Here is a 27,999-nt window from a genome sequence, read left to right as displayed (position 1 = left end):
AAACAATCAATTATCTCTTCTCTTTTATATATTATTATTAATTATTACATATATGTAATACATTATATAATACAATTAAATAATTTTTAACGAGTTAACAATCGGTTTAATTTTAAAATCAAAAATTAAGGTTTCGAATATTTACATAGATATATACATAATAATTGAGTTAATGAAATTTATTTTAATTGTTCTTCATTGATTATGGATATTATTGACATTATTTGATTTTGTCTATTACTATTTTTTTAATTTACTTACTTTATTTATATCTTCGCTTATTTAACACCAAGAATTTATTTTACTTTTTTTAAAAATGTTCATAAATTCTCTTATTTAGATAAGAATAAATTTTAGTTAATTGACGATATGTCGATATCATCTAACTTCATTTATTTATTTCCATTTTGATTTGCAATTAATATTATTAATCTGATTAACCTCTATAAGACACAAAGGATCTACTTTCCCATTGGGATACCTTTTTTCAATCTTAATCCTTAACACTATCGTTTATTATCTTTTATTATATTTAAAATTACATCTACCATTTACTTCTATAAAAAACACAAAGAATTTAGAGAATTATTTTTTTAAACAAACGTATTATCATCTTAATATCGTTCACTTCTATTTATTTATTCATTTCCATCTTTCCATTCACATAACTGTACACATCTTATTAATAACTTCTGCACGATAATTCTATTCAATCGCCCGTTAAATTTATCTCTTTTTCTTTCAACTAAACCATACATAAACTCCTCTCACTGTCTCTCGTTATTCGTAGTTGAAGTAGTCGATTCCTGATCCTCCGTTATCGTACTGTTAGCCTCGTCCGACTGCGCCCTCTCTTCTGTGTTCGCGTGGCACAATTTCCTATGTTTGTGCACGAAATAATAACTCGGGAACTTGCATCCGCAAATTTTGCAAGGATAATATTGCACGTTCAAGTCCAACAGTCTCACTTCTCTCCTGTTCCTAGCACCGGTATCTTGCTGTCTCTGTCTGTTACCAATCGACTCGTTCACTCTGGTCGGCAGCAAATGCCTCTTTGTGTGCTTCCTATAACAATACTGCGACTTGAACGTGTGCCTGCAGTATCCGCAAGTATAACTTCCACCGTTGTTGCTCGTGTCCATCCCAGCCTCGATCGGGTCGCAAGGACCTCCCCCCCCCGGTCCACCGTTCTCGTCGTTTTCCCCGGAACCGTCATTCTCCTCGAAACACGGCCTCTGCAAACGAGATTGCGGCATCGCGCTAGATCCACACGAGGACGATGAATAATTCTCGTTCAGTACACGATGAAACTTCACTGGACCGTCGCAGCACGCCACGTCATAGACCACCGACAAAACGTTCGACGAACTATCGTTCCCGTTTGCGCCGCGCCCCCTTCGCCTCGATCTTCCTCTGTCGTTTTCTGACGACACTGGCGGCTCTATGTTTCTGTTGTTACAAGCTGCGCTCGAGTCGTCCACAGGCGTTAGAGGGGGCGAGGATCGGGCATCGTTCGTTCGGTTGTTACTCGAGTTGGTGGCGGGATGTTCGTAGTCGACTTCTTCCTTCGTCTCTCGTTGATGGTCGATCGGTTTCTTGCCGCTGTGACACGGAGGCATCGATGATCGTGAGGTGGACGATGGCGTGGGAGAGATCGATTGGCAGGGAGATGATGTCCTTGTGGACGTGGCTGCGTTCGACGTGGTGAACGCGTTGAACGCGGCTGCTGCCGCGGCCACGAACGGGAGAGTACTCGACGACACATTCTCTGGCGACTTTGGCCTCGACTCCATCCTTAGCCCGCGATTTCTCTCTATTTGGAACAGCGATGATTTTGGCGATGGCACGTCCCTGTTAGCAGAAATTTTCATATTTCAAAGTGTGAGGAAATCCGTTTTTTTTAAATATTTTTTTTATACTTTTCATTCACAAACAAAATTTAGAAATCTATTGATATCCAAATGAAATTTCAATTACAATAATTTCAAAATCATTATACGTGCACTGTTTGTCCACGAGAATATCTCTATTTCGTCACATTTATTATCGTTAAAATGTTCTCGTGGATGAATAGTGTGCACACGCATGTTCGAAAAAAATGACGATCCAAACCTATAAGTCGTCGAGGTGTGCGTTTGTTGTACACTGGAGGACGGAACAGCGGAGACGCCGAGTGGCACGGTGGATTGCATGAGGACCGACGGTTGTAGTTGGGACAAATGCGGTATACCGATACTGGCGGATGGTGGTGCACTCGGTGGGTACAGAGGAGCGGTCGGTGGCCAGCACATGGTCGGATCTATCATCAATCTGCTCGGTATGGGTCTGAGTATATTGCCGGTGGGTGGCGTGGACGTCAACGTGGATGTCGGACCAGCCGGAACTGGAATCGGCGTTGGCAATGGCGGAGGTGCCCTTAGTCTTAGCAATGCTGCTCTGCATTGCTCTAATGCCCCTGGCATGTGCAATAAATGTGTAGCCAATAAAACGCTGTATACGTTGTCCAACGTCACTTCCAACCGGCCTGTGTACATGTAGTTGAGCAATGGCGCGAACGCCTCTCCACCTGCAAGTTTGGATTCGTTTGTTTGTTTATTCTTTTGCGAGGCGAGAAAAATATTTTTCAAATTTTTTCTTATTTCCGCGCTAAGTTACATCACATTTACTTTTGATGTTGTACTAACGATATTTTATTTGTTTATATTCGTTTATTCCAAAGAAACTTTCAATTTATTTACAAACAAACATAGGAGAAATGGAATATATTTAACGGTAATTTTAACAGAGAAAGAGAAATAATATTGCAATATTAGGTACAACGTTCTCTTTTTAATTATCGAATTTTAAAATTAAACTTCATTTTTCTTTTTTTCATTATTTTTTCATCATCGTCAAAATTAAACAAAATATAATTCTTTCCAACAAACTCGAGAAGCCAATTGGAATACCAATAATTCACGTATTTCACAATATTTACCAATGGATGAAACCGAGACAGATGTGACTGGCTGCCTCGTTGACTGTCCCGACAAATTGTTACCAGTTACATTCGAATTAATATTCGCGCTCACGCCCGAATTAGGTGTCGTCGCCGCGTTCGTGAGTAAAGCTTTCAGGTAACCGCTGTGAGCGGCCAAGACACCTTTGTGGGCGATAAACTGATGCTCGCCTTCGTTTCCGACTCTCACCACCGTGTCGGGTGGCGACAAGCTTTCTTGAAGCCGCGAATAATTGTCCGTTGTAACGGTATCGCCGAACCAAGCTCTGTACAGGCTGTACATCGTAACCAGAATCGTTCCAATTTATTAATTCTTATTATTGGAGTCCGGTTTTATCATTTCAATGTTTCAAACGATTCCAAAGGGGAATGTTATATAAATCACGATTCACGAACATAACGTTTTCAGAAGATAACAAGACAAAGTGTATCCCGTTCCATTTTTCTTAATATATTTTTGTTGGCTGAGGATAAGGTAACGGAAAGATCGAAACAAAGTGAAATAGGATACTCTCACGGCTCATTAAAACATCAATTGTAAACAAACAGAACTAGAAGGTTATACGAACGAAACTTCATCGTTCTCTTTCCTTTCTGATGAAATAGAGTGAGAAATATTCTGCCTAGGCATCTTATGCCACTGTAATACAAACCCACTGTAATATGGTATAAATGATTCACAAATTTAAATAATTCGAATAGTCACTTCGTATTTATATAATCCTTTGATAAAATCGATTATCACGTGTCACACATGTTAATCTCAAAAAGATCACGAGTAATAAGACTCTTTTTTCAAAATCACCCTTACTTATCTTAAATCAATTTTCCAGTCACTCGTAATGAATAGTCACCATTCGTACGAGTTTCACGAAATGAAATCAGAGGAATATTCTATTTTCCTTCTGCAGATAAACGCGGAAATCTAAGGGGGTGACCATCGTGTGTCACGATTGCCCGTGATTTGAACGCCGGGAGTCGGTTGCTGGTAGCGTCACGCGCCTCACCACCGTCGCATCGCCTCTTTTTTCCACCAGTTCCTACCGCCCTTTCCTCCTCCAGACAGCCGCTAACCAGCCAGTCCCTGTGCAGCACACCCCAACCCCCGTACGCCGGAGAACCGCCCCCAAAGAGCCGAGATTGGCGGTAGTGGCTCGATTACTGGCAGAGTTGCACGTGCGCCTCGTATATTTACCGTGTCGACGATTGTACTGAGCCTCTTTCTTCCGTCTTTCCCCTACCTGCTGTATATCTCCTCCACTTCCACCTTTCCTCTTTTCCTATTGCCGGATAGTCTGGTGTGTCGCGAGTGGACGAATGGATGGCTTCTTTTTTTTTTTTTTTTTTTTGAATCGGTTTTCGGCCTAGTGACGAGATCGAGCGTATCGCGAACAACATTGAACGTTTGCTAGGTTCTTTGGAAAATATCGGGTCTTTTGACCATTTTTTAACGGGAATAGCGATCGAAGGTGGATTTATAAAGTGAAATCTTTTTTTTTTTTTAGAGATTTGCTTTACTTGTAGAATAATTTGTGGATCGCTCGTTTATAGAAAAAATATTCTCTCAAAGGTCGCATGTATTTTGAATTCAAAATATCAAAATTTTGTTATTATATAATTCAAAAACTAAAGTCATATATATATATATATATATATATATATATATATATATATATTAACGATATATTCCAAAATTAGCCCAAGTTAAAGAAAGATTGATCAATGTATGTTTCTGTTTTCTTGGATGTGGTATAGTTACGACAATTATCGAAGAGAAGAACGAGAGGAAAGAGAATAATGACGAAAAGAGAATTTTTCTTTTCTTTCTTCTCTCTTTCTTTTAATTTTCTGCTAGACGTAGTGCAGCTAATTGATATGTAGTTGAAATTGGAAGGGAGAACGAAAGAAATAACAACGAAGAGAAAGAAAGACAGAGAGGTTAATTGGAGAGAGAGAAAGAGAAGGAAGGATCGCGATTCGATTCACGCGAAATATGGAAGCTTTGTTTTTCCTTTTTGCCGCCATTCCTCTCCCCCTCCACACATGGGGAGCGGTGACGTACCCCGCTATCTCTGATGATGTAAAAAGGATGAAAGCAAGTCGAGATCGGATTGTTGATTCAATCAGTCCTACGAATATCGATGTGGTTATTTTTTCGTTGTTACGAGGGCGGTTGGTGATTTTTGACGGACGAGTTAACGTTACTACAGTAAATTAACGAGATTCGGATAGATGCTTGTTATACATAATATACAAAATTTATTAATCCTTTTTCACGAGTTGGAGATATCCTAAATTACAGAAGTTATAATTCGAATGAAGATCATCTCAAGTTTAATATTACTTTGAACGAAGTTTGAATTCTCTTTTTGCATGATATATATCTAAAGTTAAAGATCTAAATTTTTTTTTGCATCCGCTTCTTCGAATAATATGAATCAAGTACTTTTAATTAAGAAAAAGACCAGAAGGGGAGGAGAGAAGAAAACTATTAAATAATCTCGAAAATTGAAAGATAGGGAACGATCAAGAGAATAATGCTACGTAATTAGTTCGAAAAAAGATAGAATTAATAAAAAGAAATGATCGTTTATGAGCGATAAATTTATAGAAAATTGTTTAAATTAAAAAGAAAACGACTGGTTAAGAAATCAAACAAATCAAATGGACGGTGAAACAAGATAAAACGAAGGAAAAAACGAAGTAGAAATAAAAAAAAAAAATTCGTTCCTCCTCCATTCAAAATGAAACACCTGATCCCTCACTCTGCCGCGTCCATCGCAAAACTCCCCTCTTTATCAAATCAAACACCGTTCAAAAAATTACCAAAACACGCTCGACGAGGACAAGGAAGGCAAACAAGAAGGAGAATATAAATATAGAATAAAAAAAAAAACGAGAGGAAGGGTGGTGACCACCGGTGGTTTATCACGGCCCTCACGAATGATTAGAGCGGGCTCCTCGTCGAAAGAGTGAAGTCGAAAAGCTGGATGAAGAGGCTTGTGTTCCTCCTCGAGGAGAGATCTCTTTCCGGGATGCGTCTTTTGCCTGTTTCCTCTTTCCTCTCTTTATTTCTCTCTGACTCAACCCCTCTTGTTCCCTCCACCGTGGCTACTCTCTGATGTTTTTCATCAAATTAACTCTCGCGGTACGAGGTACTCTTTCTCCACGGTGTTTGCATAATATCGTTTATAATTCAGGTTGCGCTGAATTCCACTTTATTCTGGCTGGTGGCCCGTATACGTACAGGTCGCTCGTTTGCTCGCTCTCTTCGCTTTTTCGACCCTCGCCCACTCTTCTTCTCTCTCGATCGAACTGTCTTGCTCTTTCTTCCCGTGGTGTCCCGCGGTTCCATCCTGTGCAGACGTTCGTTGTTATTCGTTCGTGAAACGAAGAGAAAGAAATATTATATGGCAGAAGGGGGGGAGGGGGCACGGAGGGAGGAGTGTTGTCGTATTCATGGTACAAAACGAGACGCTTGCGAGATAAATTTAGTAATTATCGATGTCCGTGAAACGGACGTTGAATCTACTAGGTTGTTGTATATGAAATATTTATAATGTACAAACTTTGGTTATACGAATCTAATTGTTTGTGTGAATGGTATGAATAATTTTAAAATTGTTTAATAAATATGTATATATATATATATATGTACATTTTTAAAATTACAATATTAATTTTCAAAAATATTTTCAAAAATGTTTTTGATAAATCGTAAAATATAAGATTTTTTCACGGGTTTGGTCTTTCTAATATTAATTTATTCTACTTATATTTTTCTATTTTAAAATACCGAGTGAAAAGAGTGATTGAAATCTATAATATGAAGTATCAATCTCATCCAGAGAATCTAAAGTAATTTTATTTATCTGCGACCTATAACTTGACGTATATAAAGTTTACATTTTATAAAACATAAAAATATAAAGGTTGATGGGAAAATTTTGAGTCACCATGTATTATTTTCTTTTCTTTCGTTCTCTTGCCGTATTGGAAAATTTACGTCTCTTTTTCGTTCGAAGGGAGAACGATCTGTGTAACGGGAAAAGTGTATGTATACGGTAAACATTAGAATATATTTTCATATCGTGGAAAGATTTTTTTTCTTCAATAGCGGTATTTCATGATTTTTCTAAAAAGAAACTCGAGGTTTTATATTATTGATTTTACGATTTCGAATCAATAAAATTGATATTATTCTTCGAATTGTGTAGACACAAAAGTGAAGATTAAATAAAGCTCTGGATAAATATTATTTATTTTTCTTATATTATAAAATTTAAATTCAAGAAATTTCTTCTCGAATAAAAAAAACCGATTAAAAGAAAAATAATAATTCAATTTCAATCGGAGATAAATATTTTTACAATTAAAACAATTATAAAAGAATCATTTAAAGATGATAGAAAAATATAATTTCATTCGAACGAAGATTTTCGTATTTCTTCTTTGTGATTTCTTCTCTAACTATTAGACTTCCAATTCTATTTTTATCGGTGTAAAAACTTCTCTTTCATAAATAAAATTAGAACTTTAATTCTATTCTTACAAATTTCTATTTCCATAAAAAAATTCATCTTTAATTCTTTCCAATTTTCTTTAATTTATTATTATGAATTATCCACCCTCTGAATCATTTTTTCCCTTATTACCAATAAATCGAGCATTTTGCAATAAGAAAAGAACAAATTTTTTTTTTAATCTCAAAAATTGTGAAAAGTGAATTTTCGCTACAAGATCCTCGATTTCGAATCATTTTTCAAGATTAAAGCAAATTGGAAATTCTGAAACACAAATAAAGATAAATAACAAAAGATAAGAAAGAGGAGGAGGAGAGTATAGTTGAAGTTAATCGTGGGTCATCATAACACGGTAGCGTGGAACAGGCTTGGTTCCAGGCAAGAATGCGTCGCCACCAATTCAGAGTGGGACATGGCGATTACGCACATTTCCCTAGAGGCCGCCAGCTTCAAACCGGAGTTAACAGACGCGGCTCTCCTCTGTCCCCCTTCGTTTCCTACCCTATTGTATCGCGATCGAAAGCAACAACTACTACCGTAATCGTCGTTTGCATAGCTATTAGTATCATTGTCGTGATTGTTGATAATAATAATACCGATTGCCTTAATGTCATATATCGCAATACCGGAAAATCTACCGTGTTCTGACTACTGTTTAATTATTACATTATCGAGAATCTCTCGAGGTTATAGATTAGTTTGTGTAGAAAAAACAAGTATTTTTGAAAATTTTTTTAAAACTATTTTTTTTAAACAATCAGAAATTTTTTAAGAAAATTTCTTCTACGAAAAAAATGAAACAAAATGTTAAGATTAAATTTTAACGTGATGTTGAAAATTGAATTTGTTATTTTAAATGTTAGATTATGTAAGAGATTTATGTATATATATATATATATACTAATTACTTTTATGAAATTTTTGAATTTCTAAATTAAAGTTTTCTTCATCGATATTATCGTAATATCATAGAGGTTATTTATTTCTCGGAAGTACAAATTCTCAACAGGAAAATTTTGTACGTCCTATCCCGTTATTGACTTTCAAAAATTTTCTTTTTCATATCACCAAATCCATCCTATAGCTCTCGTGAAAACATCCACGGCGCATCCTTTCGTGTTTCCACGAGCTGTTAGTTAAATTGTCGCCGGGACAGGGACAAAGTACATGGAAACTGATCGCCGCCTCAATTGGCAGAATCGAAATTCACCACGGTGGAAAGGAAGGAGATAGCCCTTCGGGCTCGCAACGTATAATCGGGAGCAGAAGTGTACACATTGGAGAGGTCGGTATCGCTCTCCCCGGATCCCGGGGAGACGAGAAAGAACGCTCTCGCGGTTTAATGCTCCGAGCTCGGTCGAGACAAGCTGAGCAAACACTTTTCGCGATATTACCAGGATCCGTACGGGCTTTCTGCGGCTTCTCTTCACCGCTTCCCCCACTACTCATTCTCTTTCTCCCTCTCTCTATCCCGAACATGTTCAGTTCATTTGCTTTATCTCTTTTGCTCTGTGTCTCCCGTAGATACGCTCTTTCACTTGTAATGAAATAAATACTCACCTGCTCAGAAATTCACTTATTCTTTCTTTGCGTTTCATCGACCCATATGGTGCCTTATTCGATCCCCTACGGGATCTAATTTTAATTGGATGGTGTATATAATTGGCAAAGCAATTGAATTTATATTCCAATTGTGATGGGATTTGTGGAGATTTTTAACAGGATGGTGGGTTTTGTATTGGGAGGGAGGGAGATGATTGGTGTTGATTTTGATCGTGACGAATATAGAGGTTGATATTTGTAAATATATTGTGTGGGTGATATAATTTAATTGTAGAAGATTGATATTGTTGATTGAAGCTTTGATAAAATATAAAAAAATTTAAATAATTGACTTTTTGTTCTCTGATCTTTTCATTTTCATTTTTTTTAGACTCTTGAGTGATGCTTGAAATTTAAAATAAAAAATATGTGTATTTAAAATCGTTTTTAAATAATTATAAAACTGATAATAATTGTTAAATTGATTGCTTTAACTAGGTTTGTATTCCCAAATATCACAATAATTTTGACATTATATCGATTAAAAAATTAATCGAATATTTGAGAAGAATATATTTAGAATTCAAAATGTTAAGAATCTATATTTCATTTTATTTTATAGACGTCTATATTATAGCATGAAACATAGTAATTAAATATTTTTAAAAACAAATTCCAATATATCGGAAATTTCTCTATAGGAAATCGTAATACGATTTTAAAGCGTGAATCAAAACACAAACGAAATCAGTCCATCGCTCCCTATTCAAAGATAATCATCTATCGAACATTGACAAAGTATCCTATCTATCCATTTGAAACATTCGTTCACAGAGAAAAATATCCGCTAATGATGTATCCCCAATATATATGTATATATATATATATAAACGAAAATTATCTGCAAATACACGTGTTTCCTGTCTACACGGATAATTTGTAATCGTAGCAGCCAGTGGCCATAGCAAATGGGTGGGAAAATTAAATGGCCGGGTGGGAAACGGTGATCTCTCTCGGTGTCGGTAGTTAGTTACATTGGTTAGAGAGTTTGATATGGAGGGGATGGCAACATTTTGGTATAGAGTGAGTGAGGAAAAGAGAGTGAGCAAGAGAGTGAGAAAGATGGATAGATGAACGAGTGGTGGGAGGTAGTAGCTCATCGTCAGTTCGAAAGGCCGTTGGTAGGCGCGCGCATACACTTGGCGCGAGCTAATTAGCGTCTTGATTTACTTAATCCCAATTAATGCCTTTAGCTGCAGAGCAACACACAGTCGTCGCGTTCCTGTGTGCATTAGACAGTTGGTAAAGAGAGAGAGATGGAGAGGCAAGAAGAGAGGGAAGGAGAGAGAATGTGGTTGAATTCGACAGGAGAGGCATGGCCGCGTTTTCGTTGTGCAAATAATGGATTATCTACGTATGGGTACACATCGTGCACGGTTAATATAGCCTTCCGCGTGTGCTCTACTTGCCTGTAAGCATGTAAATATACATATATATGTCTGGCTGAAAATATGTATATATATACGATATAATCGTGTATAAAATGTTACTTAATGCATGAGAGATAAATTTGAGATTGAAAAATTAATTTGGGTGTTTTAAAAGAATAAGATATTTATTCGGTTGTGAAAATTCGTCTGAATTCGTTTTTGTTTAGGATTTTATGATGGATAAAAAGTATTCTGTTTTGTTATTAAGATTTTTTTTGTTAAACATTGCTTATAAACAAACATATCTTAAATCAGATATATGAATTCAATTAAAATTTCGTTTATTAGAATTAAACAATTAATAATTAGAAAACTTCGTTTCGATATTATTTTAGAAATATTCTAAATGGAATAATTATCTGAATTTCTATATTTGATAATTCATGAACTAATAATATTAATTGAGAAATTATAAATTATCGATTATTTCTCTAATTAAATTTAATTTTTCATAACATTATATTTAACTCTTCGTTTTTATCAATTTTTCCGAAACGAAATTTCGAAATTCAATTTAAAGAAAAAAGCAATATTTTTCAAAGTCTCTTGAATTAAAAATAAAAAAAAAGAAGAGAAGGAAATTTAAAAAAATTTCATTTTCTTTCTGTTTGACGCAATACGTGTTCGATGAACATAGATTTATTTAGTAAAGAAGTATGGAAATTAAAACGAATAACTGAAAGGGGTTAAGGGTAGGGGGAGGAAGGTAGATAGATTTCTCTGCGAGCCAACATTTCGTTCGAGGCATCGAAACGACGCATTTTTTTATTTACGTATTTATGAGATTACATAACGGTACGGTTTCGACAAAAATGATTAAAAGCAAATATGTACGGTAGGGTTTTTCGTGATCCGGCGAATACGAGGACAAGGAATCTCGTCGAACGTGTATAATAATACAACGATACAAACCAAGTCAAATCAATCGTAATATTACGGCAGATAACGAGAAATTCATTTTTCTATAATTCAATATATAGGATACATTTCCCTCCTGCTCATCCCTCTTCATCCCGATTCAACTGTATTTTTCATTAAAACGAAACGTTATACATATGCATATAACGGAAAATACGTAAAACGTAACGCGATAATGGAAATTACTACGTCGAATTATTTTATTCCTGTTATGAATATCGATGAATATTATTCTCGTGGTTTTTGACCATGGAATAAAATCTTTGGAATTGGGGAACTTTATGGAATGGGGTCTACGTGTAAATACATGTGTACACGTGTATACACGCATATATCCGTGCCCAGAATGATTCGATTACCGATGTTTGGCCATGTGTGTTCAGTGCAGCACATTTTAATGATGTGCAAACGCTGCTCTTGCAGAATTTATCGTAAACAAAAATTCGTTAGAATCGATAGAGGGAAGAGCGTTTTCGAAAGAATTTTCTTTTCATTAAATTACACTCTATCTCTCTTAACGAAATCGTTGTATAATCGTTGTATAATAATCGAACGAAGAATTTCAATCACTTTAACAAAGTTAGTTTTTCAAAAGCAATCGATAAATAATTCATATCTAATAATTAATAGAATGAATGGCACGAATCTATTAATAATCTTCAAACACATTTAAATTACCCATTTTAATTTTCCATTCTTGCTCGCGAAATGAATCTTGCAATATTAAAAAAACTTGCTCTGAATTTTTATTCTAATTATTCCAATTATGATGTTGGATTTATGATTGGATGATTAAAAGTGCAAGTTTTATTCATTCTATTTTTTATTTTTAAAATATTTATTGATCGAAACAATTTGTTGAATTAATTATTTTAATAACTCAATCAATTATCATTTATATATTAGATAATTGAAAAAATGAAACCGAAATAAATCTACTTATCAAAATTTTGAATCAAATAAAACAATACTAAATAAAAGAAAATCGTTCGAATCGTTCGATCGATTAACTTTCTAATTATACTCGTCAAACATTCAAAAAAAGTGCAAAATGAAGAAAAAATTTATTTTCTCGTTCTTTTTTGCAATTCTATCAACGAATTGCGTATATATATTAAACTCGGGAATATTATGAATAAAAATGAAACGGAACATTTTCTTCGTCGCTAATAAACTCCTGTTTATTTCATTTAGTTCACATACGTTAAAAGACCATTTGCTTAAGCCAGTTTAATCGAGCTTTCTTTCTATGCTTAATTCCCAGACATAATGAATAAACGGCGATATTCTCTGTTTGCTCGACGCATAATACGCAGATACACGTGAACGATTAAAATCAAAGAGAATATTTTATTAACACCAGAACCGGTGGATGCACGTAGGGGACACGTGTAATAATGCTCACTTGTTGGTTTAACCCATTAGTCGACCCTTGCATGCTTGTTCACATATTTGAATCATCGATACGCATACGGCTGTTACGAGATAGAAAGAAAAAATTAAATGTATTGTTTAGTATATTCTATATACGATTATTTTATCTCAATAAATAATTAAATAATTCTAATTTCTTTATCAGATTTAACATTAATTGATTAGGATATTAAAGTTTTAAACAGAGGATGATTTGAATCACGATTAAATATTTCATTTTGTTTAAAATGGTTTTAATAAATAAAAATGATTAATAAAATTGTTTAATATTTTTAAATATTTTTGTGCATCTAGACTGTTAAGTTTTTTAAATATGATTCGTGAATATAATTTTTGATCATTAAAGATTAGAATAGATTATTAGAGAATTGAAATGCATCTGATGTATACAGTTCATTTTATATTAATTTTTTTGTAAATTCTAATTCAATGATCAATACGTGAAAATGGTTTTGGTGCAAATATTTTTGTTAATTTTGATTTGAAAATTTTTATCGTGATTCATATTCGTGAAAATCTTTTACTATAATCCATCCTCGTTGATACGATTAATGAATTTCGATCGAAAATCATTGATCGGTTTAAAGGGAATTATGGAGAATAAAAGAATTACATGCGTGGATGGAGCTGAAGGTGAATAAATAAAATAGGAAGGAAGAAGGGAAAGGGAAAGGTGTATGGGACTAGTTCTCTCGTGATACTCTTTATGAAATATTCAAGGTATACTCCTTGTCATTATTCTGTTTCGAGCCAGCTTAATTAGCACGTGGCTAATATTTCTCCCTTACCAGAGATACCATACCTTTTCCTCTCTCACCACTTTTATTTCATTTCTTTCTTTCTGTTTCTCTGTTTCTCACACTGTTTCTCTTTCTATCTCACTCTCCCCTTCTTTTTGACTTATCGTTTGAACAAGCTCGACGACATTCTTCCGATTGTAATAGCCTTTGTTTCGCGGCCTTGAATGTTTCTACACAGAATAAAAATAGTTATGGGAAATGTTAGATATCCAAGAGATTTCCTTTATGAAAATTGCTGCAACATGTATTTTTTTTCATCGCGTCTATTCTTGATAATTATTTTAAATTTGTCTCGAATAGTTATAAATTATATATTATAGTTATTTGGAGGGATGACAATTAAAGTTTGAATTAATTATAAAATAATTTCAATATTAAATTACATATTGCCGATAGTTATACATATACTGTCGTTTACTTCAGTGATATATATAATTATTAGTGATATATATATAATTTTTATTTTATTAATATTTTATTAAGAAATAAAAAATATATTTCATTAAAAATTTATATTGTTATATTGAAATATTGATAATAAAACTTAAAACTTAAAAACTTTACAAATATGACTGTTTTCTCTTTTCTTCAATTTAAGTTGTTGAATCAAGTCACTTGTGAGCCTCATGGCGCCACTGGTAATTATAATGCTGATTGACTTCCATGGCATTCAATTGCTAACCTTCGATGGATGTACTACTTTCCATGGATGTACCGCGACATTTATAATAAGTAATATTTCATTTTTATCTTTCATTCTATATTTTTGATTTTTTATGACTTAAGGGTACCATTTGAAATTCAGATAACCTACAAATGTAATATATACTAAAAAAGTAATGCAACAATTCTAACCTATAATTGTGATGTATGTTTTCGTGTGATGCTCATCACACAAAAATATATCCCAATGCAATATTAAATATTATAACAATTAGCTGCGATTTTGCAATCGTTCAAAGTGATCTGCACGCCTTTGATATATTGGACTACGATGATACATACACTAATCTCTAGAGGCCTGTCACACACTATACTCGTATCTTTCGAAACATGGCGAAAATTATTGTTGACGCAGGACTACCGATGTTACTGTATCGGCCGGATATAGCCAACGGAAGAGACGAGAGGAAGAATTATCTACCGAGCAATCATATAAATGCCATACGAGGAATATTCGCGACACTGATTGGCAGTTATTCCCTTGTGCTGGAGAAATTGCTTCTCATAATTTAACATTGCATATACGATTCAATGGATAATTTTACAAATACTTGAATAGAATTGATCGGATAATTGCCTCGATCCTTATTAAAAATCATAAATTAAATCCTTATTTTTATTATTTATTCATTTATTTATTCGTTATGTAAAATGAAAAATTGTATAAAAGTATAAAAAACTTAATCTTTAATGTAATTAAGAATTTTAAATGGTTCATATATTTAAAAAAATCATCTTATAAATTATTAAATTTACGAGAAGAAATAATAGATAATAATACACAAGTAAAATGATTTTTAAAATCATAAATTAGTTTATTAATATAGCTTTAATTGTCTGTTATATCAAACATTCTATTGATTTATTTAATTGGTGTAAATAACACAAAACTAACAAGACGTTCATCTCATACTAGAAATTAATAATTATTGCGAATATTGTATAATTTACAAATTGATTAATTACATCATATATGCAATGGAAAAATATAAAAATTTCTCAAATAAACGACGCCATTAAAAATTAAACATTTTGGATTATTATTAAATTATTTTAATATAATTTTTTTCTCTATACAAAATAAAATATAAAATAAAATATAATATTAAGTAAGTTTCTAATTATAATTTAATTATTTATTCATTCATTATTCCAATTTCAATTTAAAAATAAAATAAAATTTTCTATAATATATCTTTCTATAAAATTTCGATTAAATACATCTATTAACAATTAATATTCTAATGTTTTCAATTCCATGTAATAAGTCAATTCTCCAACTTTTTCATATTATCGAAATCAAAATTAAAAAATTATCATAAATTGAGAACTAGAGATATTTCTAGGTAATTACTAAAAAAAAAAACCACTCTTGAACTTTTTTTATTTTGTAAAAATTAAGAGATTCACATAATCAGTATTATTAAGCTCATTTCTCTCTCTCTCTCTCTCTCTCTCTCTCTCGCTCTCGCTCTCGCTCTCGCTCTCGCTTTCGCTCTCACTCTCGCTCACGCTCTTGCTTCCCTAACCTGTTCTTTGGTCGCAGAAAAAAATATTTCGTTGGAATCGCGCACCTGGTCATATTCTTTCGCTTTCAACCGCTTTTCACCGATGCTACTTACGTAAATGACCCCACGATACCCTGGCAATAATGGCCCAGTGGAAAGAATAAACTTAAATTTTTCACCTGGCACCCACCCAGTTTCCGGGGGTAAAACCATCAAAGCGATTTTACCATGTCTCCCGCCTCTACGTCAATGTTTGCGAGGCTGCGGGCGAGAGAGAACTTTTTAATTGGCTACCCTTAATTAGTTAACCAGCAAAGTCTCGGTAATTATTCTGTTTCTCGCTCCGTTTCCGTACGGCCCCGACCTGTCCGTCCTCCTCTCATCCGACCTGCTGCTTCATCGCTTTTTCCTCATCCTCCTACACATTCGTCCTCCTCCCTCTTTCTCTTCTTTCTTTCTTTCTTTCTCTTTCTCTTCTCGTATTTTCGTAGAGTTCTTGTTACGAAGCTTTGGCGCTGCCATCGTCGTATCAAGCGATTGGTATTTGCTGAACTTCGTAACGAAGAAAACGTTCAAAATATAGAGTAATGTTCGAAAGAAAAAAAATTCAAATATAAAATAATTTTATAATCGGGATATATATATATAGATGATGATAATGATCGATTAGTAGAACAATATGTTTAGTATTTTATTAGAATTCAAAATATTTAAAAATTTTTAAAAATTTTATTATATTTAAGAAATTTATGATATTATAATAAAATATCTTTTTTTTTCCAGAAGGTGGAAGACAGATTGGTCCCCACGCCTGCACGGTTTGTCAAAATATCGTGGAAGGAAACACGCAGAGCAGGGCATTGCCGCGAAGTCAAGCGTCCCAGTACGGTCTGCGAGAGGATCAGATCGCACCTGGTGCGCGTGTGTGCAATACCTGTAGGTGTAAAGCAGTTAGAGGACGATATACAGCGTGTCCATTACCAGGTTGCCCGAATTTGAACAACGCTTCAAAGACAAGAGTAAAAAGATTGCGAGCTTTACCCGCTAAGTGGCTCGACTTACCAGCTGAAATTCGTGATCCAATTATTCAAGAATTTCGTAAGTAATCAATGAATAAATATACGAAAATTAATATATTGTAAAATTACATAAAAAATATAAACAAAATTTCTAGTAACAAAAATTATGCGTCGAATTATTTTTCTCTATATATTGATCGAAATATCAATTTTCAAAAATATTTATCGATAATATAATGTTTATTTTTTAATTTTTCTTTCATCCAGAAATACCAAGTAACGCGACAAAATGTTGTTCTGCCTGCTTCAATCGAATATCTCGTCGATTGGCGCCGCACTTAACAGGAAGTGCCGAGGTGCCCGAAGACTCAGCCGACTCTCTTGCTCGACAATGGACAGACGAGGAATTGGAACAATTGAGGAGAGCCCTTCGAGAGCATGGAACCAATTGGGTGAAAGTTGCCGAACAAATACCAGGAAAAACGAATCATCAATGCAAGAACTATTACTTTGCTTATCGGAAAAAGTTAAGCTTAGATCAGGTGGTTGCAGAGTATTATCAATCTCTAGGCGAAGAAAGGAGACCTTGTTTGACAGATGAAGAAGAAAGTGGTAGCAGTACGAGTAGTTGTGATGAATTGGCAGTAAGTTGATTGATGATAATATTGAAAGAATATGGGTTTAATTTAGATATATTTTATAACGAGTGTATTAGGTTCTTTTAAAATTATACTTTATAAAAAAATCCATTCAGAATATCTAATACTTAAATGATTAAATTGTACATTTTTTTTTTTAGGTCCATGATTCAAGCGATACGGCTAGTGCAGGCAGTCCAGCGAACAATTTGTCCAGTGGTACACCAGGTACTCCTAGTGCCACAGCATCCTCGAATTTGCCTATAGCTTTCTCGCGATCGACAGATCAAAAACTTGGTGAGAAATTAGCGGATATCGCTGTGGTATCATTAGTACCGCCAGTGAGCATAGGTCCGTCGCAACAGTCTTCCACCAGTGGAAGTAGCAATGCTGCTTCAGCTGGTACTAGAGAAGATTATGATAGCTCCGCCACGGTAAGACTAAAGTTTTTATCCGGTTGACAGTTACGAAGGAGATACTAGAGTAAATTATATAGCTTGTTTAGTATTTGTGATAGAAACATTTTAATGCGTTTTTTGCTACATGAATCATGATTAATATTAATATTTAAAGTATTTATCAATTTTATTTCAATAAGATGTTTATTATATTTTTATTAATGCATTTATTTTCTTTTTTTTATATATTTATATATTTAATAATTATTTTTTGAAACGTTATTTTCAAAACACATTCTGCCATGTATATTTTTATATGTAAATTTATAGTGATTAAATTTCTTTCTTTAATTATTTACATAAAATTTATATATAAAAATTTTTTCATATCCCAAGGATATATGTATAATATAAGAATATTTGATTTAATAATTACTTTATATTATTTTTTCTTTTATGTTAAAAATTGCATTAAACAATTATCAAAAAATTACTTAAAAATTAAGAATTGATTAAATCATATCAAACAATTTAATTATCTTGCAGCATTTAAACGTATTAAAATGATCCCAATGCATTTTTATGTTTTATTTTTCTTATTTTGTTTTATATTTAAATATAGAAAGAAGTTTGTTACTTGATAGGGCCGTCTGATAGAGGTTCGCTGATTGTTTCAGGAGACGGCGGACGAAGGTCAGGGAGGTACCGATTTAGAAAATAATGGTGTGGTTGTCACGTTGACAACTGCTAATAATCCCACATCATTGCAACAACAGCATCAGCAATCTCATCAACAAGTTGCACAACCTTCGCATTCACCACCATCCACTACTAGCAACAACTCCAATCCTCTTACTGTGAAGGATCTTATGCTTGGTGTTATTGAGATGCAATTGAAACGTAATCCTAACAGTCCAGCTGGTACCAGTGGTCCTTCAGTATCAATAAATTCTGGAACACCAACGATATCGAGCATATTAAAAACGGATCATAGAAATGATATTACATTTGTGAGAGAATATAAACCAACATCAACTATGGCAAATACTAATATGTCAAGGGACTCGAATTTGGCTACCTTGTCGGTGGTATCCGGTCCTCACCATGGTCATCGTTCTGCTTCTAGTCCTCAGCAAATTGGTAAGTTATATAAAAGAAATCATTTTGTTACAAATGATTTCTAAAAACTAGTGATTCTTTTTTTTTTAGAAATTATATTGAATTAATGAACTATGAAATAAATTTGTACAATTGTATATAAAAATTATTTTATTAGGTCAAATGCAAGCAACAATTACTCCCTGTCCACCTGCACCATCGAATAATCAGTCATCTACATCAGACATACTTCCAAAGGAAGGTTTAGTTGTGATGCAAGTACAACAAGCATTACGGGAAAGCACCGAGGGCACTCTTGATTTGAGCATTAAAAAACCAAGACAACAGCAAGAATATAATCATTCCCTTCAAACACTTCATAAACCACCGACGGTCACTCTCTATCGGCCAGAACCTTCGAGTGCTTATTATCATCCTCATGCTCATGCGGAACAAGGTCGTGGCGCCAAAAGTCCATTGGTGTACGCCTCGTCTCCACGACCTCAAGCACCTCTTACACCTAAAATGAATAAAGTCGCAGTACCACCACCACATCCTAAATTGTCGCCTAAATTGAGCGCAATAGTGACAACAAGCCATAAAAGTGGTTCTATTACACACGGAACTCCTGTATCTAATACACGTTATGAAGGTCTTCTTAGACAGATGACTCCTCCAGGAAATCCTGGCAGTGCAACTGGAACACCTAATTTAACTAGCGGTGCAGGGGCTGTGAATGCACCTAGTAATCAAGGACCTAAAGAAACAGGATCCATAACTCAAGGAACTCCCGTTCATCCTTATGTGGATAAGCGTGCACCAATGTATGATTATCATAGAACAATCAGGCATTCACCTGTAACAACAGGCAACATTCCTGGCCAAGGTCAGACTCAAGCCGGAACAGCAGCAGTAGTAGTGACGCATAGCAATCAATATAATTCTTATTCAGGACGACCACCTCCTAGCTATACTATGGAGCAACAGCTATCGTCAAGACAAATTATTATGAATGATTATATAACCAGTCAACAAATGCACGCGCGAAGTCGAAGTGCTGGCACGTCTGAGGGTAATAGTAAGAATGAAGGACCTTCGACGTTATATTATACCAGCACACCCCCACCTCAAACCCATACACAACCTCGTCAAGGTGTGATACAAAGGCACAATCCACAAAAGCAAATTCATTATCCGCCACCACCACCAGGACTGGAGGCCTTTTCCAGTTTGGTGGATGTTGCTGTACAGCAACCAAGTCTTCCGGTTCCTCATCCACATGGACATCCTGCATCTGGGAGTAGCAGTCACGAAGGTCTTGGTAAGACCATGGCAGACAGATTGTTGGCCGACCGTTACGGAGATAAACATCGTTTAACTATGCATCAAGATCATAGAATGGCAGTAGCTCATCATCATCAACGTGATAGAGAAAGGGAACGAGATCTAGTTCATTTGCGCGAAAAGGAAGAATATAGATTACAGAGAGAGAAGGAGATTCAACAACAAGAACACAGATTGGTTCAACAAAGAGAAAAAGATGTACAACATGCTGAACACAGATTGTCAATACAGCAACGAGAAAAAGATATACAACACACTGATCATCGTCTTACCGTCCATCAACAAAGAGAAAAAGAGATTCATCAGCAAATGGTAGTAGCTGCTGCTCAACGTGAAAAAGAACATCAAGAACATCGTTTGGCTGTACAACAACAAAGAGAAAGAGATCTAGCACATTTGCAACAACAACAACAACAACAACATCTTCAACAACATATTCAACAGCAACAGAGAATGGAGGTTGAAAGAAGGCAACATATGGCTCAATTGTACAGAGATCAGCAGCAGCAACAACTTGATAGGGATAGTCGATTAATAAATAGTGGATTTACTCAATCTTCTAGGCTTCAACAACCGCAACAATCCCAGCAACAACAACAACAGCAACAACAGTCATCTTCTAGACAAAACCAGTCCTCCAATCAACAACAAAATGAATCAGCGTCTACATTAACTGCTGCCAGTCTGATAGATGCTATTATAACACACCAAATTAATCAAAGTGTTGAAAATACTGGTGGAAATGCCCAACCACAACGACCTGGTGATCGTCTTTTCCAGGTAACTTGTGTTAGTGTTAGCGATCAAATATTGTTTATTAATGTTTTTTATGTATAAACCGCAGATATGTCTTATACAATAGAAAATTTTTTAGGGATTTCACCGAGAAGCTCCAGTAGAACCTAATGGAATGGCTCACAGTCCTGCTGGCGATGGAAATGGTGGCAATAGCGGAGCTGGGAATACAGGCGGTAATGGAGGTGGCAATAAACCTATTACTCTTGGAGAACATGTTGATCATATTGTTTCTAAAGATTATGGTCCTCCACATTCCTCATATAGATCGTATAGTGGGTAAGTTTTCAATACAATATAATTTACTATTTTAATTTCATATGTAAAATTTATATTCAAATAATAAAATTTTGAATAAGCAATTGAGAATGGAAAAAATTGTTCATTATAAGAATATATCACGGAATATATCCATTTAATATATATATAGTTTTTATATAATTACTTATATAAAAATCCAATTTTTTTATATTAAGTAAAATTAATCGATATTATACGAAGATTATTTTTCGTTTGATTAGATATCAAATCTCGGAAGATCAGTGGAAGAGACGAAAAGCTAGCGAACCCGATTCCGTGAAGACTGGAGATGAACGTCAAATAATTCGAGTTACACAGCAACAATCGCAGCAACAACAACAGCAGCAGCAGCAACAGCAACAACAGCAGCAGCAACACCAACATCAACAGTCAGCAGCATCGGTAGGAAAACAATCGTTCCATTCAGTCGAACCTGTTTCACCTCCAGAAGCAGGTACCAATCACTATGGGCGTCGCCTGTACGAAACAACCACTGCCACATCGACTTCCGGAACTCCTTCCAAGCCTCATCTGTCACCTTTGGATTACGTAAAGAATAAGATCGTTGAAGTGATGCGTACATCTGAAGATGATAAAGGGGGTAACACAACTGATAGAAATGGAGGAAACATCACAAGTGCAGAAAAAGATGAGAAAATTGGAGGAAATGTGGAAAGTCCCTCAAGTGGAGAAATGATGGTGGACGAGACACCGAATAAAACTCCTCAACCACCTGCACCAGCGCCTACTACAACTTTTTATCCGTTCAGTGCGTTAGGCGTTCATACTGGCCCACCTCCCGCGCCACCACCTCCAACTTCTGGATCTGCTTCTGTGACAAAATCTGAACAAATGCAAGCCGAACCAGCACCATTGCTTTCTGCACAGTACGAGCCACTTTCTGATGAGGATTGATAGTCTAATAAGTTAGCAACGTGTGCTAATCCACACGCTGTGGAAATGTTTTTAGGGTATTTATGCAGTTCGTTCATAATGAACGAAAGTCTTATTCAGACTACAACAATGAATATCGAATATTTCACAATTACCAATGTTTTTCGGGCGTTAGCCATTGCGTTCTAACTGGTCGTATCTAATAATTTTTCTAATGATAATTGAATCGAAAGAATTTCTTATTTCGTTCCATTTCGTTCGTTTGCTCACTTTCACTTTTTTCTTTTCCTTTTTTTTATCACGAACTTTATCGTATTCCGAAATGGAAATTATAAATACGATGGTTTTAAATAGAGTTTATTATTTTATAAATTTCATATTCCGTCAATGTATTCTTTTAGTCAAGGATCGTTTCCGTACTCTTAGTGTACATGTAAATGTGATTATTTTACGGAAGCACTATTATTTTTTTAATGCTCATCCAGCGTACGAGAAACTAACTAGCTGCGTAATTTTAATTATTAATTGATATTTTTTTACGCATTACTTATCCTTCATGCTAATATGTACGTAAACGTTATGTATAATTATCAGCTAGATTAAATATAATTATTTCCATTTTCACGCCACTTATTTTTGTTTTTTAAGAAAATACTTTTTTTTTTAGATATCGTTAATTTCTAACATGGAGTATAAACCATGAGGATCTTTTAATTTTAAAACGACACAGAACAATCTACGCATATGTTAATAATAAAATTATTAAATCTACGAAGTACATATATTGGATCGTGATATTTAATATTTTTTTAACCTAAAAAATACATATATGAAATATTTCTAATGCATTCAAAAACTCGTGAAAATGTTAAATTATCATTCTAAACATTTTTATGTTTATACATAGAAAAAAATGTGCATCATACAAAAGTTCTCGATCCTTTCTAAGATTAGAAACAAACATTATCGAAAAATTCGACCTGTGGAACGTCCAGGCTAGCCCAAGTTTACAATGGAGACGCTTTTTTGTATATAATGAATGATATATAATCGTTAAAAAAATGATACAACGCTAAAAAGGCATACGTGTTTTTATTTGGAATGAGTCTGTGATGTGTCTGGAATTATAAAAAAATAGCTTCAACTGTTGTACCAGTGCGAAAGGCATATTAGCCTCAAATTTGACAAGGAGTCAATATGATTGACGTAAGAGACATATGAAATGCATTCTCGCACATATTGACAGTGTACTGTCTTAAAGAGATCACTTTAAATATTCTCTCCTTGGTGAAGTGGGTTTTAAACAAAACAACAAAAAAAAAGTATAATTCTAAGTGTTGTACATAGTACACAATATTAATTTTTAAGTTGAACAAGTAGGTATATGATGGCTAGTTTAATCGTAATGCTATATTGTAAGAATCTAGACTTAGTATAAGTGACGTAGCTAGCATTTAGGAATTAGACGCCATGAACTGACTAGGGAAAAAATTTCCCGAACTATGTTCTCTTATTAATAAAAAAAAGAGATAAAAGAAAACGTATACAGGCGATTTTGATTGATGGAAAAAATTATCATCCATCATAAGCGAATGGATGTGAATTTTATTTTATTTGATTGAAATTATAGAATTTGAATGTACGCTCTGACTATCAAACAAACAAAATACATTATGCAATTATACATATTACAAAACAAATTACATTTTTCACACATATATACACATGCATACATCGGTGAATACACATGTACACATAAAAAATTTTTATATAGCCTAATTTTATATTTGTATGCAAATGTAAGTTCAACCATGCGATCTGCTCCTTCATTTAGTCACGCGACACTCAAAACGAGCCTTAGTCCCTTTGACATAAGAAAATTATTGCTTTTTATTGCAACATTTGCTGCACCGTAAATCGCTTCTACCAAACGTGTTACGATATACATATACATGCATGTATGAATGTATGTATGATGTATGCATGTATGATGTATGTATGTATGTATGTGTGCATGTATGTATGTATATGCTTAATATATACATATATTTAATATATGTGTATTTTCTTGTACTTTATTTCAGTATGCACTTTTGTGTGAGCTTACGAAAGCTCTTGAGAAGTAAAATACATTCGGTCAAATAATGCGAGTGCCTCTACATGTGCGCAGCCTATTGTTATAAAATGAATATACATAATTTTGTTATCTTTATATTATGGGTCGCGGTAATTTTCGTTTCGTTTTACGTATTCCATTTCGTTTCCGCGAGGATCATATCGGAGGAGTGTCCAATATATATGTACAAACTGCATACACGTGAAACGTGTTCGATAGAGAATGTTTGAATCATAATATTGGTAAAATAGAATTCGTTTACATTTATATAAATACATATATATATATACACATATATGTGTATGTATGTATGTATGCTGATTGTTCAATTGGATATTGAACAATATCCAAGAAAAAAAAACAAATGTCTCGAAACTGATATTACAAAAAAAAAAAGATCTTATAAAGTCTTCTTGATACTCGAGTTTACGAGTTGATAAAATAATATGATTTTGAAATTTAAACAGTTCTGTGTGTTAATATTTCTTGAACATTTCTTTTAGCGATTTCATTTTTTTTTTAAAAAAAATGAAAGGAAAAGTTTTCCTATAGACGTTCATATTAACTTAGCACAGAAAATACTCCTTAGTTTATAATAAACAGTAGTATATATATCGGGACACTTCAGGATTGCGAATTCGTCGTTTACCTCTCGCGAGTTACACGTTACCGTCGTTTGTTTTTAGAGAGAAAGGGAGAGAGAGAGAGAGAGAGAAAGAAAGAACGAATGAGTGCAAATAAATCGTTTGATAAAACTGTGTCTGTAAATAAACAAACTATTAACCTTCGCTTCGCCAGTCTCATGTTAAGGTTCTTAATATCTTTTCAACTTATGACTTCGAAAAAAAGAACTTCTGTGTTCTATATCGCGATTTTTACATATTTTTAAACGACAAAAAAAAAAGAATCTTCAAAGATCTCAAAAAACACGTAATCATCTATTACACCAACACATTGTCCTTTCTCATATTGTTATGATTATAGTAGGGATTGTGTCGATCGAGCAATTATATTACGTTATCTGTAAAAAAAATTATGATCGCCATCATTATTATTTTGCAATACTCGGCATTATCATTATTTCGCTATATAATGACTGATATTATTTCGATCATGAAATCATAAATATTAAACAAAAGAGATATAAAAGAAAGAGATAAAATCTGACGCAAATTTTTTTCTAACGCTTAATAGTAATCTAATATATCGTTCTGTGCAACTTATCAACGTAAATGATATTTCAAGTGATGTGTGTTATAAATGTATCGATCAGAAGACATTTTCCCACTATTATTTTGATAATCTGTCTTCGTGTAAAAAGCAGTCGTGAAAAAATTAATCACATGGTTTGTGGATGGAATTATATATATATATATAAATATGCGTACACTATAGATTCAGTTTCTCAAAAAAAAAAAGAAAAAGAAGAAAAAAAAAATAAAACAATATGGAAATTTTTCAGCCTCGCATAAGATATACAGAGCATTTATTTTAGCCGATTATAAAGGTAATTCTCAATCAACACAAATCGTATCATTACAAAAATTTTTATTATTACACTTATGAAAAAAAAAAGAAAAGAAAATTTTTTTAGATAATACAAAATCGGAGTCCTGAAGAATACTGTGTTTAAATGCTTCCACTAAAATAACGAAAAGAGAAATAAGATTATGGGAAAGATTAAGCTAAAACAAATAAACGGAAAGGTATAATGTGAACAGCGATTTTTAAATGCGATCATCCGCAATCCGATTGTACTTTTCGAAGAGTGCCCCCTTGGCGTTTCTCTGCTTTCTTTTTGCAGCAATTGAAGCGATTGAATGTATTTACTTTTTTCATTTATCGTATTATTAAATTCCATTACCAACACAGTTCGATCTCTCCAATTGTGATAAGAAGAAACTTCCTACATGTACATTTACATGTTTGCGTTGCATCAAATCTAAACTCCACGAAATATTATATATGTATCGAAAAAAATGTTGAACTCTCTTTTCGTGCTTTAATCTTTGTACATACGTATAAGTACGATGCAATATCGCAATCACATGTAAAAATATTTTCAAGATTAACGTTTACTCGAATGATACTGTTGTATGTAAATGGTGGAATGCCATGCCGTACATTAGACAAAATAATAAAGTTAGAAAGCGGAGTACGACAATGGCAGCCCTCTTTTTAAGTACTTTTTAGCAACGTAAAACATCAAATGGAAATAAAAATATATACACAAATATACAGACACGATAAAAAATAAAAAGAAAAAAAAAAAAAAAGAAAAAAAAAAGAAACGAATATTATCGTTGATATGACAGGCAAATCACACATCTAGACTATTCTATAGACTAGAAACGACGTAAGGTATCGATATAAGACGTGTGTGTGTAAGTACCTACTCGTTTGTAACCTGAAAGAAGATCGATATCTATCGATCGATCTCTTTCAAGTAAAAAGTCTGTATATAGATAAAAGAGAAGAAAAAAAAAGGAACGAAATAAAACACGCCGAGGTACTCAGCTCCCTCCTAAAAATATTGTACTATAATAATAATAATAATAATAATAATAATAATAATAATAATAATAATAATAATAATAATAATAATAACAATAACAATAAGAATAATAATAATTATTATTATAATAATTATAACAATAATAATAATAATATTAATAATAATAATATTAATAATAATAATATTAATAATAATAATAATAATAATAAATAATAGTAATAACAATGATGATGATGACGATGATAATGCTTACAATGCGGTCGTGCAAAACGCGAGAAGCTAAGGAGACAAAAAGTTAAACGAAACGAGATTTCAAAAAAGGAGAAAAAGAAAAAAAGAGGAAGGAGAAGTGAAATAATAATTATTAAATAAATAAATAAATAAAAAAAAAAAGGCTAAGAAGCGATATTACCTATGAAACCCGCTATTAATGCGATTAATTCAAATAAATTAACTACAATTAATAGCGAGCGAGAACATACCACGCCTACAGTAAACTACAGGTGTAGCATACACGATAATATTATTATCAAAACAGTTCAATGTAAAAAAATTGTTATTTTTGTTGAAATAAAAATCACCTCCGTTATAATAACGAGCACCCCTTTTGAGTCTTGTCTCTAAACGCTTCGTGTTATTTTCTTATATGGCCAAGCATGGATATACAGAGCGTACATGAACGTTTTTTTTTAATACTTCAGTGCCGTATAAAATTCAAAGTTCCTGGTAGATTAAAATAAAACTGAAGTTTAAAAAAAAAATTAAATAGAAAAATTATATCGAAGTATTCAATTAGAAGAAAATTTCGATTACATACCATAAATTTATTTGTATCTTCCTTTACCTCATTTTATCTTAATTGAAAATTATAATGAAGATACTTCCGGGGGGTCATTGATGACTCGTACACAATGACGAACTTATTAAGGATTAATAAATTTTGAAG

General features: G+C 33.6%; 2 protein-coding genes and 1 pseudogene across 13 annotated transcripts in view; 1 reads left to right on the top strand and 2 right to left on the bottom strand.

Annotated features, from left to right (window-relative positions):
• LOC107994839 (uncharacterized) overlaps positions 1–26,829 on the top strand; it is a 48,995-nt gene extending 22,166 nt beyond the window's left edge. For 7 of the 11 annotated variants that reach the window (XM_062077505.1, XM_062077481.1, XM_062077452.1 and 4 more), the window contains 7 exons: positions 16,720–17,034; positions 17,223–17,599; positions 17,755–18,027; positions 18,669–19,131; positions 19,268–21,222; positions 21,308–21,507; positions 21,750–26,829. In XM_062077505.1, coding sequence (XP_061933489.1) covers positions 16,720–17,034; positions 17,223–17,599; positions 17,755–18,027; positions 18,669–19,131; positions 19,268–21,222; positions 21,308–21,507; positions 21,750–22,443 — 4,277 coding nt within the window. In that variant the 3' untranslated portion in view covers positions 22,444–26,829. The remainder of the gene's footprint in view (positions 1–16,719; positions 17,035–17,222; positions 17,600–17,754; positions 18,028–18,668; positions 19,132–19,267; positions 21,223–21,307; positions 21,508–21,749) is intronic. The other 4 variants (XM_062077466.1, XM_017051932.3, XM_062077459.1 and 1 more) reach the window with 4 other exon arrangements.
• Positions 11–4,300, bottom strand: LOC107994840 (uncharacterized). Of its 2 annotated transcripts, none has more exons than XM_017051936.3 (3): positions 2,978–4,300; positions 2,113–2,566; positions 11–1,851 (listed from the first exon to the last, which is right to left on the bottom strand). In XM_017051936.3, exons 1-3 carry the CDS (start codon positions 3,279–3,281, stop codon positions 768–770), a joined length of 1,842 nt encoding a protein of 613 aa, XP_016907425.2. In that variant the 5' UTR covers positions 3,282–4,300; the 3' UTR covers positions 11–767. The 2 variants fall into 2 exon arrangements, with proteins under 2 accessions (XP_016907425.2, XP_028521097.2); XM_028665296.2 differs by having other exon boundaries at positions 3,810–4,296.
• On the bottom strand, positions 12,626–16,305 carry LOC107994841 (uncharacterized; annotated as a pseudogene).
• Positions 26,830–27,999: the final 1,170 nt, after the last annotated feature.

Source organism: Apis cerana, linkage group LG1 (assembly GCF_029169275.1).
Source record: "Apis cerana isolate GH-2021 linkage group LG1, AcerK_1.0, whole genome shotgun sequence".
Lineage (NCBI taxonomy): Eukaryota > Metazoa > Arthropoda > Insecta > Hymenoptera > Apidae > Apis > Apis cerana.
The sequence above is the reverse complement of the archived record's forward strand: the minus strand, read 5'-3'. Positions and strand labels throughout refer to the sequence as shown.

Coding starts and splice junctions, on each gene's coding strand:
- LOC107994840 (XM_017051936.3), bottom strand. CDS start 3,281: ATGTACAGCCTGTACAGAGCTTGGTTCGGCGATACCGTTACAACGGAC. Junction 2,567..2,977: donor TGTCTCGGTTTCATCCATTG/GTAAATATTGTG, acceptor CCAAACTTGCAG/GTGGAGAGGCGTTCGCGCCA. Junction 1,852..2,112: donor CACACCTCGACGACTTATAG/GTTTGGATCGTC, acceptor TTCTGCTAACAG/GGACGTGCCATCGCCAAAAT.